This window comes from Lampetra planeri, chromosome 11, assembly GCF_965212315.1.
Source record: "Lampetra planeri chromosome 11, kcLamPlan1.2.h2, whole genome shotgun sequence".
Lineage (NCBI taxonomy): Eukaryota > Metazoa > Chordata > Hyperoartia > Petromyzontiformes > Petromyzontidae > Lampetra > Lampetra planeri.
Window position 1 is genome coordinate 7410345 of NC_136117.1, and position 18260 is coordinate 7428604.

Sequence of the window (18260 nt, forward strand, 5' to 3'; positions counted from 1 at the left end):
GTCTGTTATCTAACTACAGACCATTGGCTATATGAACTAGTTTAGGTTTAAAATTTACTCAGCCTTAAGTGACCTTGCGCAGTGAGATACACACATCCAGACAGTAGCAGCACCACTGCCTCAACTGGCTGTGCCAGTTGTAATAGCTGCTCGCCACTAGCATTGCCCCATCAGTTTAAGCAGCCTTGACAAGGGGCTCTTTATCACCTTCACATGTTGAGCACACGGTGTTTCGTGTGCCACTGTGGTGTAGAATTTGCCAATGTAGTGTGGAATTTTAAGGATCAAATTTGCTAAACTCGCATGTGTATGGGCACAGTAAAAACTGGTGAAATGTTAAAAAAATGCGAGTATTTTAACGTTCCAAAAAAAGATTTATTCACGTTTTGTAACTAAAGTATCACACTAAAGCAGGAAGCAATTCAAATATGAAAATTGACGATGCAACATTTTATGCTGAGACAAGCTTTTAAGAAAAACTGAATTTAACATACAAGCAAAAACAGGCTTGCTGATATTTGTTGCAAAAATGTATACCATTTAGACAAAAAACTTGTGTTGGTAGTTCTGGATGGATAATTGTGGTCGTATTTAGTTATGAACATTACAACAGAAACATGTTTTGTGCAAAGCTATCAATATCAATTTGTGTAAAAGGTGCACTTAAAGGGACCTATTTCTGCAAGCTCTTGGGTCTGTAGGTGTGGCTATTTTAGACCAACAAAATATTTCGCATCCAGTTCGTGAGTCATTTGCACCATCACTCATCTGTGAGTTTAAATAGGATAACGGTTGCGTATTATGTTTGATCACTTTTGGATTTGACCCAATATATAAAATCCAATATAGTGGGTACACGCTAGGCCACGATTTAATAATCACAAATTTAAACTTCGTAACTGGACTGATTTTGATGGGAAGTAGATTATTTAAAAGCTATCATCCAACCAGAAATGGCCATGTGTATCCTACCACAAGTATGCAGGTTTTGTTGAATGTGTTAAACTGCAAATAATGCGTCCATTGAACATTAATATTGCATGCTCATGCGTTGATTACTTTGTGCACGGTTTATTGATATTAATCATCTGTTTAGACTCAGCAGTTGGCAGCATATCTTGGGCTCCGCTGGTGATGTGCATAGCACATTGTTGTCGAGTGCCTCAGCGGATTTCTGCTGGCTCTTGCGTCCTCTTGGTGTGGCTCAGTAGGGAATGTGGCGGTTTAAGCGGTAGGAAGGGTAGAGTCCGTCGTAGTGGTATTCTCTCCACGACTCGGTCGCCTCCCGGGTCTGCTCGTACGTCTCTGCGGAGGACAAACAGCGCAACTGAGTGACGGACTATAAACCTAACTGCCACGGCATTAAGCTAAAAGTTTGTTTAACAACACGTGGCTTACAGCAGTAATACTTTTGCCATATTGATGCTTCATGCGAAATGCGATATTTCAAGTTGACAAACAACTCTGTAGTGGCCACCGTTGACGTCAGTTTTATTTTGCACTTTCTTGGCACAGCAACGAGTTAACGTGTAAATGGTTGCAATGATACCAACTTTGCTCCACAGCAAAAAAACACCAGCGTATGACTACCACAAGGATGGAGCAATGAGGTCAGCTCGTGCACAGGAGTGAGATGGATTATGACATCACGACGAGGAATGGCATTGCCACGTCTATCAGTGAATAGATCAGCATGACGATTGTCTCAACTCTAGAAGCACAAAATAACTGCATTTCAAATATATAAATAAAACAAATCAGGCTATGATACTTTGATAACTTGAAAACACCACCACTAATAATCCTGTCCATTAAGCTACCATATTTCTGCAGTTTTGAAATGTGAGAGCAATGTGATCCAGATGAAGATATGTCTGTGGGTTGTGACTGGCCACTCCTTACCAGATCGTTCTTCCTCAGCAAAGTTCTCCCGTGCTTTGATCTGCTCCTCACGGTATTCCGTGCGGCGCTTGTCCGCCAAGAGGCTCTGCGTCTGTTCCGCTGTCCCACACGCGTGCGCATCATCAATGTGACCTCGAACCGAACGGTCACGAAGCCCTGGACCTCCGCCGATGCACATTTAAAAACGAAACTGCAGCGCTTTGTTTGCAGGCTGCTGCTGGAGCGAGGGTTATGATGGGCCACAGGGCTCACTCGCTCGCTCACTCACTCACCGATTATCTCACGCTGCAGCTTGACCGAGCGGCGTGGACGGAGGAAGCTGGCTGCTGTCTCCTCTTGCACAAACACCGCACTCGGATCTGCAAGCAGGTGGATAAAAACCATAGTGCAGGCAGTCCCCGAGATACGAACACACCGACTTTCGAACAAAATGCCGTGAGATATTATTTTGACCATCCAATTTGTGAGCGTTTGGTTGTGCTTTTGAGTCCCAGAATCCCATGTGATGCACAAGTGAAAATAACATTTATATTTTATTTTCGTGTTTATTTTATGTTTTACTGGATTTACTATACAGTAGTATAGTATTACATGCAAATGTATATTTATTAATGTAACAATGCTTCCATTTTTTTGTTGAACCGTATCACATTTCATAACACTAACTGTACAAATAAATATTGAGTTCCGAGATAGGAAAAAATAGACTTACGATTGGGCCTAAGGAACGTAACCCGTTCTTAAGTCGAGGACAGCTTGAATAGTCATAACGCAATTTATTTATACAGGACAATCTCGTTGAGTAAATACATTTTTCTGAAGAGTACTGAATTGGGATGTTTGACTAGTTACATTAAGGAGCTTGGCTTTTAATGACATTGTATTATACATTAAGCATGTGCCCATACTCAGGTGAAAGCCTAATAAAGTATGCATTTTCTCTTGCATAAAGAATACCTATATATTGATAGTAGTGTTAGTTGCTGATAACCTTCATGTCCGACGTTTGAGTCTGGCACCCAGTAACTTTTAGCATTGATGTAATGGTTTGTCATCTAGCCATTTGTCAGCAAATCGTAGATATTGGGACCATTGACTACAACCAAATCAGTGCATCCTTTGTGTCCATACCCAGGGCATGTGCTCAGTCTAAACAGGTTCTCTTTCTGTGCACTTCTTGAAACTGGCCCCTCTAATAGTGACATCTTTTACCCGTTTTTGTATTGTGTTCACGAGTTTAACTCGCGTGTTGTTAAAGAGTGAAGCATTCCTGTTGGATTCCCCGAATTGATAATTCTAGGACACCATGAGATGCGTGTTCTTGTGTCTCACGCTTAAGTTGTGGAGACACGCGCGTGTGTGTGTGTCTGGGTAATGTAATCCATTTCTGACCCCAAGACATTTGGAGGCCCGTCTTTCCGGAGCATCCCTTAATACGGAGAACAGGGAAATTCACTGAGTTGCTACCTCGGCTGTGAGGGTTTTTGTAAGTGTCTGGTGTTCAGGTCACGGTGGTGGTGGTGCTACAAGTTGCGTTACCTTGAATTGCCTTCATGAGTGTAGCTGCTCTGCCCTCCTGGATGCCTGTTAAGTAAAACCGTGGCATATTTTAAGCAGTGTCGGGTGAATGCAACAATAACCTGAGTGGATTCACTCAAAAACAAGGAATGATGAACACACACATACACCGAAGCAAACCCTTTCACCTATAGCATATGACATTTATTTGAATTACAACCTTTGCCCATCCACTGCTGGATGAAGGGCTCCATACACAGTGTCACTCTTGAGTGTTTGATTAATGATACTTTGCCGCGGTGGTCATTGCAAGTTGGTGAAAGGGAGGAGTGCCTATGACCGGGTCAGGAATCACATTTTCAGGTTGCCGAGTTCGTAGTGCAGTGAACGAAGCAGTTGGATAATCGTCATCAACTATGATTCATTCACCGCTGGATTAAAGTCTTCCCCAAGGTGCTGCCATCATCCCACGTGGGGTTCTGCGATGTGACAATCCACCCGGGACTTGTGCCCACACGAGCCGATGTCATCCCTCACTTGAATACAATTAAAAAGAAACATGACCCATGTTATTGCAACACTATATTGCAAGTATGTATATTATTATAAACAACTACATTTTAATTAAATGTGTAAAAAACGTATTAAAACATTTAATGCATTTACAATATTGCAAGGCGAGATCTGAAAAATATGCTTAACAAAAATGCATGTTTATTTGTAATTACATCATTTATAACCATAAGAAAATGCTCATGATATACGGAAATGTACTGACTATTGAACTGTACTCATTGTAACACCAAACCCATGGGCTTTCCTTAGAAGATTTTTTTTCATCACGATGAGCGTCCTCTGAGACGTATTCTCCTCTTGTCTGCCACCCCATTGTTAATCTCAACCATCGAGCATCCTCCAGTCTTGCGATGATAACCTGCTCTAGCCCACTTTTCTCAAGAGTCAATATGAAGTCTCTAGCTTCCAGTATACGGCTTCCAATGTATGGGTTCCTCTCCCAATACAATTCTAAGAATGCTTCTCTTCTTGATTTGTGCACCGTTCCATTTTCTTTGTCCATGTCCACGTTTATGAAGCACGTGTCAGAGCGGATAATATTGACTGATGATATATTATAATTGTATTCCTTAGGCACATTGCTTTTCATCATCAAGCTTTCCAAAGCACTCCAGCCCACAGTTGTCCACCTGATTATGAAATCAGTTTCATCTCTGTCCACTTTGAATAACTGACCTACGTTTAGCAGCCGTCTCCGTCTGAGAGTTGTTGATCAACAGTTGATGAACGCAACTCATTTACCTTGAGCTCAACTTTTCAGCCTTCTTTTAAGCTCCTTAACAATTTCTGCAGTTAATTCCCATTGGATATTGTACCGACTCATAGGCGTATATAAATGCACGCCTTCGCTTCTCAGATACAATTTACGAAAACATCTTGTGTTGCTGTAAATACTCAGAATACACAAAGTACCAACATAAGTATTAAACGACAAGGTGTGACGTGCTTTCCCACAGGAAGAAAGGATATTAGTTATCCATTATTTCGCCCAATTTTGCATTTAGACAGTAATATTGCAGTAATGACATTTGAGTTAAGTTTAAGACTTTTTTCTTTAAAATCGCATGCCAATTTGCCCAGATGACAGTTTACAGTGAAATTGTCATCACACCATTGGCTCTGTTGTAGGTGGCTGCTGTGCCCCATCCGATACAGAACCCACGTTAGGGAGCCTTAAAATAGGCATGACTGAGTGCCATCTGGTCCATTGAGTTCAATCATGAATTACACATTCTAAATAAAGCAAATGTACCTCCTAGACATCTGTGAAAAAGCTTTATAGCTCATCGGATTCCTCCAGTCTAAATATTCTGATATCTCAACACAAATAATATGTAAAGAATATTGTCAGTGAGAAAAAAAATCACGATATGACAGCTGGTCAACTAATTGTATAATTGAGCTTTATACAAATATCGGGTTTAGGGTAGTTCAGCTTTTTTACGTAACATTTTTTACTCATTGAATTTAAATGAATTGTCAATGTATGAATACTGTGTGATAACGCTATCACTCGTAAAATAATACAAACTACTCACTATACACAGCACTATTTTATTTATTTGAATACAATTAAAAATAAACATGACCCATGTTATTGCAACACTATATTGTAAATATGTATCTTATTATAAACAACATTTTAATTAAATGTGTAAAAAACATATTAAAACATTTCATGCATTTACAATAGTGCAAGCCGAGATCTGAAAAATATGCATAAACAAAAATGCATGTTTATTTGTAATTACATCATTTATAACCACAAGCAAATGCTCATGATATACGGAAATGTACTGACGATTGAACTGGACTCACCAAGCCCATAGGCTTTCCTTAGAAGCTTTTCCTTCATCTACAGCTCAACTCAGACCTGTCGGCATGCGTAGCTCACATTCATATTAAGTTCACCAATAAACGGACAATGTAAAACTAAACTACTGTATTTTTAGTTTACCAGATAAGGCCCACTGAGCTATGAAGCTCATTTTCACAAGCGACCTGGCCACAAGTGATAGCTCAATGAAGTGGCTTATCACGTGGGAATTTATAGCAGCCAAATACTCTAAAAACGCACGTTTCTAAATGTGGATGAAAAAGCCGGAGGATCCGGATAAAAATCCACGCGACAACGGGGAGAGAGAGAGAAACATGCAAACTCCAAATATACAGGCATCAGGGTCTGGATCGAGCCCTTCCAACTCCTGTATACCAGGCAAGGTAGTTAACGTCTCGCCACCGTGGCACCAACGTGGCGCCCCAATGTGGCACTTGAGCTGCAGGGGTGAGTGGTGCTGGGCCTCCGTGAGAGGACGACTTACAGAAGAGCGCAAGGACGAGCAGAGAGAGCGCTGTGCGAGTCATGGCTCCTGCTGGTCCCTCCAAACCAGCCGAATGTGTGCTCATCTAGGCTACACGCCTCTCAAGGTGCGTGTGTGTGTGTCTGTGTGCGTGTGTCTGGCATGCAGATTATATGGCGACTTGGCCAAGCAGTGAGAAGCACAGATTGGCCATGATCCCAGTAGTTGCCGATGAAAGTTTTGCTCAAGTTTTAGAGAATGAATTTTTTTCATACAAGTAGCTCACATCTTCACCTTTTATGAAAAAATTCTAAGATTTATACATGTGCCGAAGAGCCCAATGGTCAGATTATTCACAATTTGATCACTTTGCTGTGTGATCTAGCACACTTCAATGAGGAATTACGACAGCACACTACCATCAGTAATATTACTTAAATATCCTGGGTCAACATCTTTCAATGTGATAACTCAAATCTCGCGTTGTGTTAATGATTTGCAACTCAATTTTAACAATGTTACGTATCCATTTGATGACATGGTATACTCGGTCAATAAAACAAAACGAAATACAGTTATGAATTTAAACACTTTATTAAAAATAATTTCCAACTCCTTTATAGTTAGGTATTGCATCTTTTAGAACTCAAATCTACATTTACGTTTTACAATTAACAGCATTTGCTTTATATGCAGAAAACATATCATTGCAAAATCAAAACCAAGAAAGTGTCAAGTTTTAACCCCTTATTGTCCAGAGGAAACCTTGCTCAAAAGTGCTGGAACAGTCCCCATCATCGTTCAACAAGATAAACATTCGAGATGAAACTCATTTATGGTTTTACCTCAGAAATTACGCACCTCAAATGTCAAATAAAATAATAATGCTCTTCCATAAGTTTGAATGGTTATTTTTTTTTTACTTTTTGCTTGCTAAAACATCTAATGTGAAATGCGCTAGTCACAACAGCCAACAGAATCAGAAACTCATGGAAGCATTAACGAATTACTTAAAACATGTGAAAACATTTCAGAACACAAAGGCATTGCAGACCAGAATATCAGCTTATGTAGTGGCTTTACGAAAGAGTTCTTCACCTGTCGACCCATATGGCCTGCAGAGAGATATGGCTCGCCAAGACGGAGAAACACGGATCTGAGAGATGCACGAGAGATAATATAGCTGCAGACAAAAGATAAAGATTAGTGATATTATAGCATGAGAAGCAAGGTAGAAGTGAGACCTGGAGAAAAGAGGTCCAGATTAGTTGTTACATGTACAGACGTTTTGAGGACGCCACGTGACGTCAGATGAGGAGACCTGGTTCGCCAGCATTTGCATAAAATTTTTACCACTCCTCATGTGAGGTTTGCATTACTTCCAAGTACTTCTGTTCTGCTTGAAGATGGGATATCCAGTGTGCATGTCATCAGTGATTGACCCCAAATATTGACTAGGATGGTGCAGCCAATGGCTTTAATAACTGCTGCTTTATGACTATTGGGTCTGAAATAGAAGATCCATTTAAGGCATATTAAAGGGGACACAAATTATTGGGTGGCAGGGATTCTAAGTGGTGTGAAGGCACATGGCGGAGCCCCCTCACAGCTGCAGCCTCTCTCCATTCACGAGCCGTCCCTTGATGCGCCACACGTCCTGTGTGCAGTCAACGCGGGCACCGTCAATCTCACAACTCCTCAACCAAATGTATAAAATAGTGCAGAGGTAGTGGTTATGCACTGAACAACTGTGAAATACATTCATGTTTTCGCGTATCATTATTATTTTGGTATATTGCGGTGATGATGGGCAATCCTGAACTAGTTAGTGAGCCACATGAGCAGCCCTTCACCTCAACGGGCCGCACAAGTTTGACATAGTGCTTGCGCACTCATCATGACCCAGCATAAAAGCCTAAAAACACTTGAATCTGAAGCTGGTCTCCCCTAGATCAACTCAGTCTAAAGAGAGTCTTTGGTGCAGGATGCCAGCATCAGCAATCGGGGAGACAAATGCAGCCATGTGCATGTAGCCTGACCAAATGATCCATACTAACTGCAGGTCTCAGCAAAACGCAGCGACATGGAGAATCTTTGTCCTTATTCCGAGTGCTAATGTTGACACATTGCACCAAGGTTCTATTTTAAACTGCATTAACCTCAGGGCGACTACGTCCAGGTTCAAAAAGCAATCAGCAATGGTGTTACCTACCACACCCAGGAATAAAACATGGGCTATTAGGGTCGTAGTGCAGTCTGTTGACCACTTTGAAAACAAATATTCCCCATGTAGCTTTACAAACTGTGTGGGCAAGTGCTGTTAGTTAGCGAGCGCCTATAAAGGTTGGCACAGCACACGAGGGGGTGTCGTGGCAAGAACCACACCCGGCCGCCTTTGTCTCCCCCGGTGCTGATATTTACACATTTACACATCAGCACCAGATACAGATTGAAGGCTGGGTCAACCTAGCGGAGGCTCGGTAGAGGTTCAGATATCACTCCCCACTGACATTAGGTGGCCGGGTTTGTAGTGCAGCGCCTTAACTACGACACCAATGCTCAGAAAAGCGTTCAAAACAGAGTTGCGTACCGAGAAGTCGAGCTCCGTGATGCCGTGGCGTTTCCGAACAATGTCCTTCACCTCATTCTCAATGTTCTCCTGGCTCGTGCCCTTCACCTCGATGTAGTTGCACTCACTGCTCGCGTAGTGGCAGGAGATGGACTGCGCAGATTGAGGAAACAAAAAGGATGTTATTTATTTATCCAAGAAAGTTGTATCCGAGTCTCACGAGACTAACTTATAGATGATCCTGCATTGTGATGCTTGACCGATTTCTGAATGGGTAGTGTAAATATTAACTAGAGAATACACGAAATGAGGGGATAACGTGACATTAAAAAATCCCTACTGATAGGTCAGCCACCTATTTTCTGTATTTACATTTAATATTCACCTTCCAGCTCTACCAAAGTCTCAAAAACGATTATTTACGTGATTAACCCATCCATTAAATACCTGCTTGCATATGTTTTTAGTACCCCAACACACCACCATCCTACTACCTGCCCACACCAACTGTAGTCAGTTTTATTCAAGCATGAAATAGAAATAAAAATGTCACCCATTGGCAATTAACTCAGCCGTTTACAGTGGTTTTCCTTTGGAAACCCTGGCCCTTTTATGCAGGATGCCCAATTTCCTCCACTGGACCATGGCCACCAATGGCGATGAGCAACGGCCAACTTGACTTGAGACATGAATAGAGTGCAGCGCTTTCGTGACTGCAGCAATTCATATTCTTTGGGTCTTTCGGTAAAGTCACGTCGATAGGCTCATCTGATCCTCCTGATGACGAGTTTTTTGTTATTTTCTTTCAACCTATCTACGTGACTTTACCGAAAGACCCAAAGAATATAAAAAAAAAACTTGTTTCAGTGCAGATGACGGTAGTGGTGGAAGTGGCCCCACCTTGCGGAAACCATCAGTGTTGTTCATGCCGGATCCGTGGATGAGCAGGGGATGGAAGAACACGGTGTCACCCTCCTCCATGTCCAGGTGAACGCGCGGCATCGTCGGGTCATAGTCCCGCACGCCGTGATACATCTTGTTCACGCCGCCCTGCGTGCATGCACACAAAGATCCTTTAACTCACTGCTGGGGCAAGCGCTGTCAGTAAGCACCTATGAAGGCCGGCACGGCAAACGAGGGGGTGGGTGCTGATGTTTACACACCACACCAAATACGAATTTAAGGCTGAGTTGACCTAGGGGAGGACCAGGACCGGTTCAGATATTTGTCGCCACTGTTGGCCATAAGCAGGAACTGAATTCATGCTGCTGAGTTCATAGTTCAGTGCACTAACCACGACAAAGATCCCCTGTATCGCCTCAACAGACTTTTGGGGCAAGTCCTGTTAGCGAGCATCTATGCAGGCCGGCACCACACCTGGCTGGCTTTCTGCCTCATGGCGATATTCACACATTGCACCAGATACTACTCATTTGAGGCGGATTTGACCTCGGGGAGGCCTCGGACCAGTTCAGATAATAATCGTCAGTGATGTTGGCCATGAGCGGGAATCTTACTCGGGTCACTAGGTTCGTAGCGCAGCACGCTGCACTCCCACACACACGCATGAGGATGCCCATTTGCTGAGTGCACAAGTCATCTGACTGGCTGCATGAGTCCACCAAACCAGCGATATGAGAATAAACAATTTACGAACATTACAATTTGCTGATGAGGGGTAATGAAGTGAAAATGTGTAAATTTACAAGAGGCTTTTATTTTATTTAAATGTGACCCTGAACCACCATAATTTTTAAAATTGTTGCTGTGGATAAATCGTTACATGCCTCATGCGGGAGATAGACTCATTGGTTAAGCTCGCCAATGAAATCTGCTCCATTATTGTCAAACACACACTTTGATGCGTGTATTACAAGTGAAACAATCGATTTGAATCCATGAATGGATACACAGTTACGTAGCGGTGACACACGAGCGAATGCACAAGGGAACGGGAGGTGGTGCTTTGTGCGACTATCGCGAGTGTTGCCGCTTATTGGCGAGGAGGCTGCTTGCCCTTGCCGCACTCACCTCCCACTCGGGGTAGTCGTGCTGCTTGAGCTCCCCCTTGTGAGTGCCGGGCAGCACCACCAGGCAGCCGTTCTGCCGGTTGATGGTCTGCATGGCGGTCCACGAGCACACAATGCGGTCGGCCGGACGGAAAGGGAAGTAGTGCAGGTCTTGGTGCATCGGGTGGCGTGACGTCTTGGAGCCTGGGAGGGTTGTGTGGATGGGTGGATTTGGAGGTCAAAATTCTCAGAAAAAGTTTATAACCTGAGTAAATAACCCTTTGGGGTCTACACAGTTATTTTCAAGGGTCATGTCGCATTCTTCCTATCTGTATCACTTGTATGAATGCGTAGCAACTTTAATATTAAAACTGTCTCTTTGAACGCAACATAGTAAGTAGTAACCAATGAAAGGTTCTGCTTTCTATCGGCTTAAGTGTCACACTTCACATGAGCCAAATTACATGGTTCAGTAATGATCGGGATCATATATTCTATCGAAAGTATAATTGCCGATTTGGATTTAGTACCAGTAAAAACCTGCATCAACAAACTTTTGTAGAGTTTGGGTTCAAACTTTTTTGTCCAAAAATGTTGAGTTAATAAAATATTGGTGATTGGAATAGTTTTTAGTTTTAAGCATTGACTCCACTGTATTAATGCCAAATTACAGATTTCTATCCCATCTAGAACATTCTATTAAATATAAAGAGGCCGGTAGCATCAGTGGTCATGTGCTCTGATAAAATCTCAGTGATCTAGTTTGGATTCCAGGCCACGGGCACTAATAGTAATTATTGTTGTTGATGCAGCTGGCTCAGGCCTCCTGTAGTCGATTAAACATTAAAAAAATGTTGATAGTAATTAATATTTATAAGTCCACAGACATTTGTATATCAGAGGTGAGTTTATCTGGCGATTATTGTAATTTAACACTTCATCAAAGTATTACATTTATACCCTTGCAATGCAGCAGTTATATTTAATGACATTAATAGTGCAATATTTAAATCTACCTATTGCACAAGTTTGTTATTTTTGTGAAGTGCAGTTTCAGAACTGGAACAAGTTTCTCTTTAAATCAGGAACTGACATCTTTAAAATGTCCAAAGGGTCTTAACATATGATCCAACAATTTAAACACATGCAAATTAAAAGCAGTCCTAAAATGTGAGCAAATGAAGGGAGGATGAATTATTACCAGGGTCAGGAGGTTTGTTGATGAGCATCGTGTGCATGGCCATAATGTTGGATCCTGTGAAAGCTTCCACATACTGGACGACCTGCCAGTTAATAAACATTCAACTTTAGTCACGAAATAAACACTTTGCACATGTTTTAAGGTAAAAATCTATTTCATTAGCTGTCCTGAAAATGAAGAGTAAAGTGGTTTCACTTGGAACAGAACTCTTGCCGACTTTTCACAAGTGTCTCAATGATTAATTCATGTCAGGCTACGTTTTCAAGTCAAGGCAATGCACAATGAGTGGTAACAAATGTGAGCGGTTTAAAAAAGTCTTATGGTATTCTCTGGTAAGCACAGCTTGACCTGGTAGCAGAAAACCCCCACTCAATAAATGAGATGTAAAAGCTGGATAATATGAGCTCCATTGACCCAGCATTGTGTTTGCGGTGGTGTTTTTTGTATCTGTGCTGTGTCAACAAGAGGCAGGCACATGCCTTTGGATGCTCGCAGTACTCGAACAGAACAGGATCATTCTGGAAATCTTGGACCTTGGTGATAGCTTTTTGGTCCGGGACAAACTCGGATTTGGCTATGGCAATGTCTCGCATGACCACCATGCCCGGTACGGTCACCTCCAGACGGCAAATCTTTTCAAACTGGTTCCTGTGTGTGTAGAGGGCACTGCTTTAGTAGGGCAAGTGAACAATAAGCCTTTTAAAAAGTGCAGCTTAAAATTGGATGCACAACACTGGCAGAGCACTTCTTAGGACACTTTTACAAAACAAAGCAAGCTGAGATTCAGTAATGTTCAGAGACTGCTTGTGCTGCTTGGATGGTAATAAAATGTGTCTGGAGTGTTGTGGGTAATGCAGGAGTGATAAAGACCAGGCTGCATGTGGTGAAAGTTTCATGTATGCAAGCCAAAATGTATAAAAGCACATCATTTGTTTAAATTAATAACCTGTATTTATCCAGATCCGTCTTCGGAACCAGCCCTTTGATGACGATAAAGCCATTCTCTTCGTAGAATTCTCTCTGTTTCGGTGTCAGAATTCCATTGTCCAAAGAGTATCTGGGAAGGAGGGTAAAGGTGATTATTATTACATCAACAAGCTCCGATTTAATTTGTCTTGCCTTAACAATTGCATGCAGTGTTATTACTTGAAATCAAACAAGTGTCATGAGTTGTACTTTTAATACGTACCTGAATTTGAGTGGGATGTTGGGTTGGTGCATTGCCTGAGTAGCTCCAACATGATTGGGGCTCTCATAACCAACTTAAGGAAAATCCACATTAATAAATATTAAACTACAACTTAATGGACTATCACTATATATTCACATCTTGTATTAAGCATGCTGTTCATACAAAGTATATGGTATAACTCTACTCTTAGGTCATTAAGTGTATCAAGATTCTGTCTCAACACCCTATGTTGTCTCTCAGAATAAGGTATCCATGCCAACCGAGATTCCTGATAACAGCCCAGTCACTGATAAATGCGCAAAAAAAACACTTTAAATTTGTACTGCCACAAAACATAGCTACATACATTTTTGAAGGTCCAATGACATCAGAGAAAAACTTAAATTATTGCCACTGCAGATCGGATAATTTCAGGCAAATGACACTGATGCAAGTTTTGTTGCCCGTGGTGTTGTGAAGCAGGGCTGTGCACTGCTGTATGTGACCGACCCTACAAGAAGTACTGATAACAAAATGGCAAGAATAGTCAAAGATAAAGATACAGCCCTGTAACTGCATGGTCACGCCAATACTGGCGAAAGGGGTCACCGTTAGAGGGAGCTCTAGAGAGTTCCCTTGATGGCATCTGGCATACCCTTCCATGATGAGCTCTTGTCTTGGAAGAAGTGATAGTACCTACGTTTTACCCCACCACACATGATCTGCCGGTCGACGGTGGTGTATCCATTTATACTGCTGGGTGGGAACAGAGGCGGTGGGATTTAAGAATCTTGCATTGTTTAAACTTCTGCGCCGGGAAAATGAACCAGCGATCTCTGGATCACAAGTCCAATGTACTAACGAATATTTCATGACATGCCAAAAAATAACTTATATTTAGGACGTTTTTCAAGGGTCTACATGACCTATGATGAGCTTATGAAAGAATGGCCAAAGTTCTGTAGGTGGATAGGCACTGAGAGCGGCACTAGTTTATAATCTGTCAGCCTTTGGACCCATGATGTCGTGCAATGCACTGTGCTCTGCATGCGGTTTTTGAAAAGTTGTATTACTTTTATTGAAAACAATGGAAGTTAAATTATGCAATTATATACATATCTGGATAAAACACAAAGTAATGTGGTCAAATTAAGCACACATTTAAAATGAGAGGTTTGGCATTTACTATTGATAATACGTTTTACCCATACCATGTGTCAAATATGATGTAACCATAATACTAATGCTAATTAATTACCCATAAAAAAGTGTCACTGACCCTCAAAGCTCTTGTTCATGAGGGTCCTGCACAGGGATATTTGACCAATTCCATAAATAAGTATTTGGCATATGATGGGGAAACCAGAGAACCCATGGAAAATCCACAAACGCAAAGGTAGCATTCAACACTGCCAAATCCTGGCCACCTCGCAGTCTAATGCCTACAACACCTGGCAAGCCCCGGTAGCCACCCATCCAAGTACAAACCAGGTTCAACCCTGCATAGCGTCCGAGACCAGATGACATTAGTCGAAATTAGAGTAGAGTACTTTGGTTAATAACTAAACACTATATACATACAACTAATGTTGTTGCATGGTCTTAATAAAATAACCACATTCTTTCCAAAGGTTGTATTTTAACCAGTACCGGGCCTCCTGATATTTAATGCATGCAAAGCACTTTGTTAATCAACTCCTGGATGAAGGCCTCCGCACAAAATGCAGGTCGTGGGGTTTATTAGACCATACTTCACCACGCTCGTCAGTGCGGGTTGAAGGCAGGACGCATAGAAGCTCAGTACAACAATGGCTTGTCCTCATCTCTGCTGCCAACCATGCAGAAGACCCTTTAACAATCTGTGTGTGCATAGTGGTCGCTCATTTGAACACTATCCAGGCTCAAAGCCTGCTTAGCTTTAGAGGTGTGCTCATGACATCTGTAGCATTACGGCTAATTTGGTGTTAACTGGTTATAAAAATGTTAAAATTGAGACAGCATCCACACACAGCCGTTGTGGCCGAAAAGTCGTGAGAATTATTTTATTATGTTTTATTTTCATTATTTTATTATTTCCCTTCTACGTGACTTTACCGAAAGAACCATGCGTTGTGGCCGAAACGTCGTGAGAATTATTTTATTATGTTCTATTTTCATTATTTTATTATTTCTCTTCTACGTGACTTTACCGAAAGAACCAAGAAGATGAATCCCTGCAGTCACGAAAGCTTTAAATCGAAAAATTGTAAAAGTAGGTTTAAACATCTTGATTTGAAGCTTTCGTGACTGCAGGAATCCATACTCAACATCACTAAGTGCAGTTACAGTGACAAGCATCAACCAACTTGCGCTTATTTACAAGGTGTCAAATAATGTGGAGTTTAAAAGTACTCCTGAATTAAAACACTTGTTTGTGCAGTGTCTCTTCTCCCGCAGCTGTTCCCCCAACAAATGCAATCCCGATAATAATAACATCAATCGCATTCCACACGACTCCATATGACCCACGTGTAACAACAACAAGACGCGAACTTTATCCCGAGCCGCTGAGCGTGACCGCCCCAGTTCAAGTTCATGTATTAGGTGTAGCCCTGTGAGCCATTCGGCTCTTAAATCGGGTGCAACCGCAACAAACAAAAAAATGAACAAAAAACATCTTAAAGTGAATATGTGACTAAGTGCAAACAGAAAATCCAAGAAAAGACAGCAAAATATTGCAGAAAAAAACACCGTACACCAACGCTGTGTGCAAAAATCCCAGTGGGATGCAAGTCAAACAACAACAAGCACAAGACAACTTAGATTAAGGCCATCAGTCTAACTCTGTACTACAACAAACAAACATCACCAAAATAAAGCCATGAAAGCAATGAAAAAACAATCATAGGAACTGTGACGGAATTTTCACAATAAATGGCATAAACAACATGTACTACCAAAACCTTGCAGCCATAGCTGGCTGCATGAGCCATTCCAGTAGTTGCACACACACACACACAGCGGTAACCACGAGGCGACGTCGCGAGCAATGGGTGAAGGATACGAGGGACAGCGTGGACTGTGGACGTCCCTTCAGGTGTCCGAGGTGAATCAGCAGCCGGGAACTCGCAGCGGCCATCATCGCTCGTTCACAAGCTCGTCTCTACACCCCTACTACCGCCCCAATGTTACGCTCCCCGCTGATTGGTCGCGGCGCGTTCACCACGTGCCGCGCGTCGACCAATCGCGTGACAGAGCTGACGTGACTCACAAAGGGGGCGGGGGGGGGGAGAAGAGGAAATAAATGGCGGCCGAGCAAAATAGCCGGCGCCATCTTGGTAAGGGAATGGAGTTTTAATGTTTATATGGAAGATAAAGTATATGTATAGCAAACACACTCACATGAACCTTTTCTTATGATAGTTGAGCGAAAATTTCGTTTGCTCGAAAGATTAGTCACTAACGCGGCTCTTGCGCGAATTTTTATTTATTTTTTCATGTGCAGGTACCTTGTGCTTGAAGATTCTCAACAGACAGAGATGATGGTCGACGTATGAAGGCAACGTTATCACAGTTAGCATGGAAAGTTGGGGGCAACCTTGGTCCAACGGTTCAATGACATGTCAACGTTGTCATAACCTTGAGCCAACGTTGGAATGACGTTGAACCATCGTTGGTAATTGTGCCAACATTGAGCGAGCCAACATTGGCAAAATTACGCATTGTTAGGTAATAAAGTTCGAAAGAAGTTCAACATTCAACATACACAGAATAACAGTGCTCTGTTTTACCGACGCAGGAAGGGACGGCCACACTTTTAACTATTTTGAATTGGTGGTCTCAACAATATGGCCAAGTGTTCACCTCGTTGTGTGCTCTATGCAAGGCTGAGAGCATTCGTTGTACATGCAATGTGTTGGCCATGACCTGCACGCAAGGCATGATGGGAGTCGTGCCTTCCTGCTGTTTGTAAGCAGCACATCTTTAGGTGTTATTTATATCTCGGAAACTCAGCAGGATTGAGCCTGAATAGTATTTGGATGAGTGGCCACCTTGCGCAATAAGTTATTTTAGTGTGTCGGGCTACATGGTGGGCAGCAGAGGGCAGTGCAGCAGAATCCAGTTTTGTATTGTACTTCTATGCTCCCATGTTTCAGCTCCCTGCATTTCCCACCCGCATTGACCAATGTATTGACAAACATGGCTGTAGATGTTCATATACGAGGTGCAGGGTTGTTGATCGAATGCCATTGTACATAGTTTTCATGATATCACATTATTGCTTGTTTGAAATGATTGGTTTATGAGTGATTTGTCTGCCCAGTACGGCAGATTGTGATCTTCGTGAGCTGTCGTGGGACAGCAGCAGTGAAGATAATCGAGGTTTTGTTGTGAGACGTTGGTTCTTAAAGTCGAGGGATAAATCCATGTGGGAGGATTAATTGAGAGGAGAGTAGCGAGAGGGATGGAGTGTGCGTCTGTAGAAAATGCTACTTAGGGAGATTACTACACACCGAGATATTGAAAAGTGCACAGCTGCGTGTGGGGAGGCTTGGACACGTGTGTGTGTCATGCAGGGTAGGCTTGAATCTTACAGGGTAGGCTCGTACACCCCTAGCTGCCACTGCTATTCAGTGGCCTAAAATACAATGTTTCGCTCCGGATGATCGCTGCAAAGTATGATCTGTGTTTTGATATAGTGTGCTGATCTTAAAGGTCCATTGAAAAATGTTGATACTCCGACTGATGGCTCCTGCTGTTGTGGAGTGACTCATGCAGCCAGCTATGGCTGCAGAGTTTGGTAGTACATGTTGTTGACGTCGTTTATTGTGAAAATTCGGCCACAGTTCCTATGGTCACTGTTTCATTGCTTTTAAGGCTTTATTTTGGTGATTTTCGAAAAGTTTTTTGGTTTGGCCATGTTTGTTTGTTGTAGTACAGAGTTAGACTGATGTCCTTAATCTAAGTTGTCTTGTGGTTGTTGTTGTTTGACTTGCATCCCACTGGGATTTTTGCACACAGCGTTGGTGTACAG

The 18260-nt window shown here is 42.2% G+C and overlaps 2 protein-coding genes across 3 annotated transcripts; both read right to left on the minus strand.

Moving 5' to 3' along the window:
- Positions 1–353: 353 nt before the first annotated feature.
- UCMA (upper zone of growth plate and cartilage matrix associated) lies at positions 354–6512 on the minus strand. Of its 2 annotated transcripts, none has more exons than XM_078598725.1 (5): positions 6318–6512; positions 3442–3486; positions 2175–2261; positions 1903–2001; positions 354–1305 (listed from the first exon to the last, which is right to left on the minus strand). In XM_078598725.1, the coding sequence occupies exons 1-5, from the start codon at positions 6400–6402 to the stop codon at positions 1205–1207; spliced, it is 417 nt and encodes a 138-aa protein (XP_078454851.1). In that variant the 5' UTR covers positions 6403–6512; the 3' UTR covers positions 354–1204. The 2 variants fall into 2 exon arrangements, with proteins under 2 accessions (XP_078454851.1, XP_078454852.1); XM_078598726.1 differs by lacking the exon at positions 6318–6512 and adding an exon at positions 3850–3938.
- Positions 6513–6871: 359 nt separating this feature from the next.
- Positions 6872–16446, minus strand: PHYH (phytanoyl-CoA 2-hydroxylase). The gene is made up of 9 exons (XM_078598724.1): positions 16290–16446; positions 13265–13326; positions 13022–13132; positions 12555–12723; positions 12076–12157; positions 10897–11078; positions 9766–9915; positions 8887–9018; positions 6872–7953 (listed from the first exon to the last, which is right to left on the minus strand). The coding sequence occupies exons 1-9, from the start codon at positions 16365–16367 to the stop codon at positions 7900–7902; spliced, it is 1020 nt and encodes a 339-aa protein (XP_078454850.1). The 5' UTR covers positions 16368–16446; the 3' UTR covers positions 6872–7899.
- Between the last annotated feature and the right edge of the window lie 1814 nt (positions 16447–18260).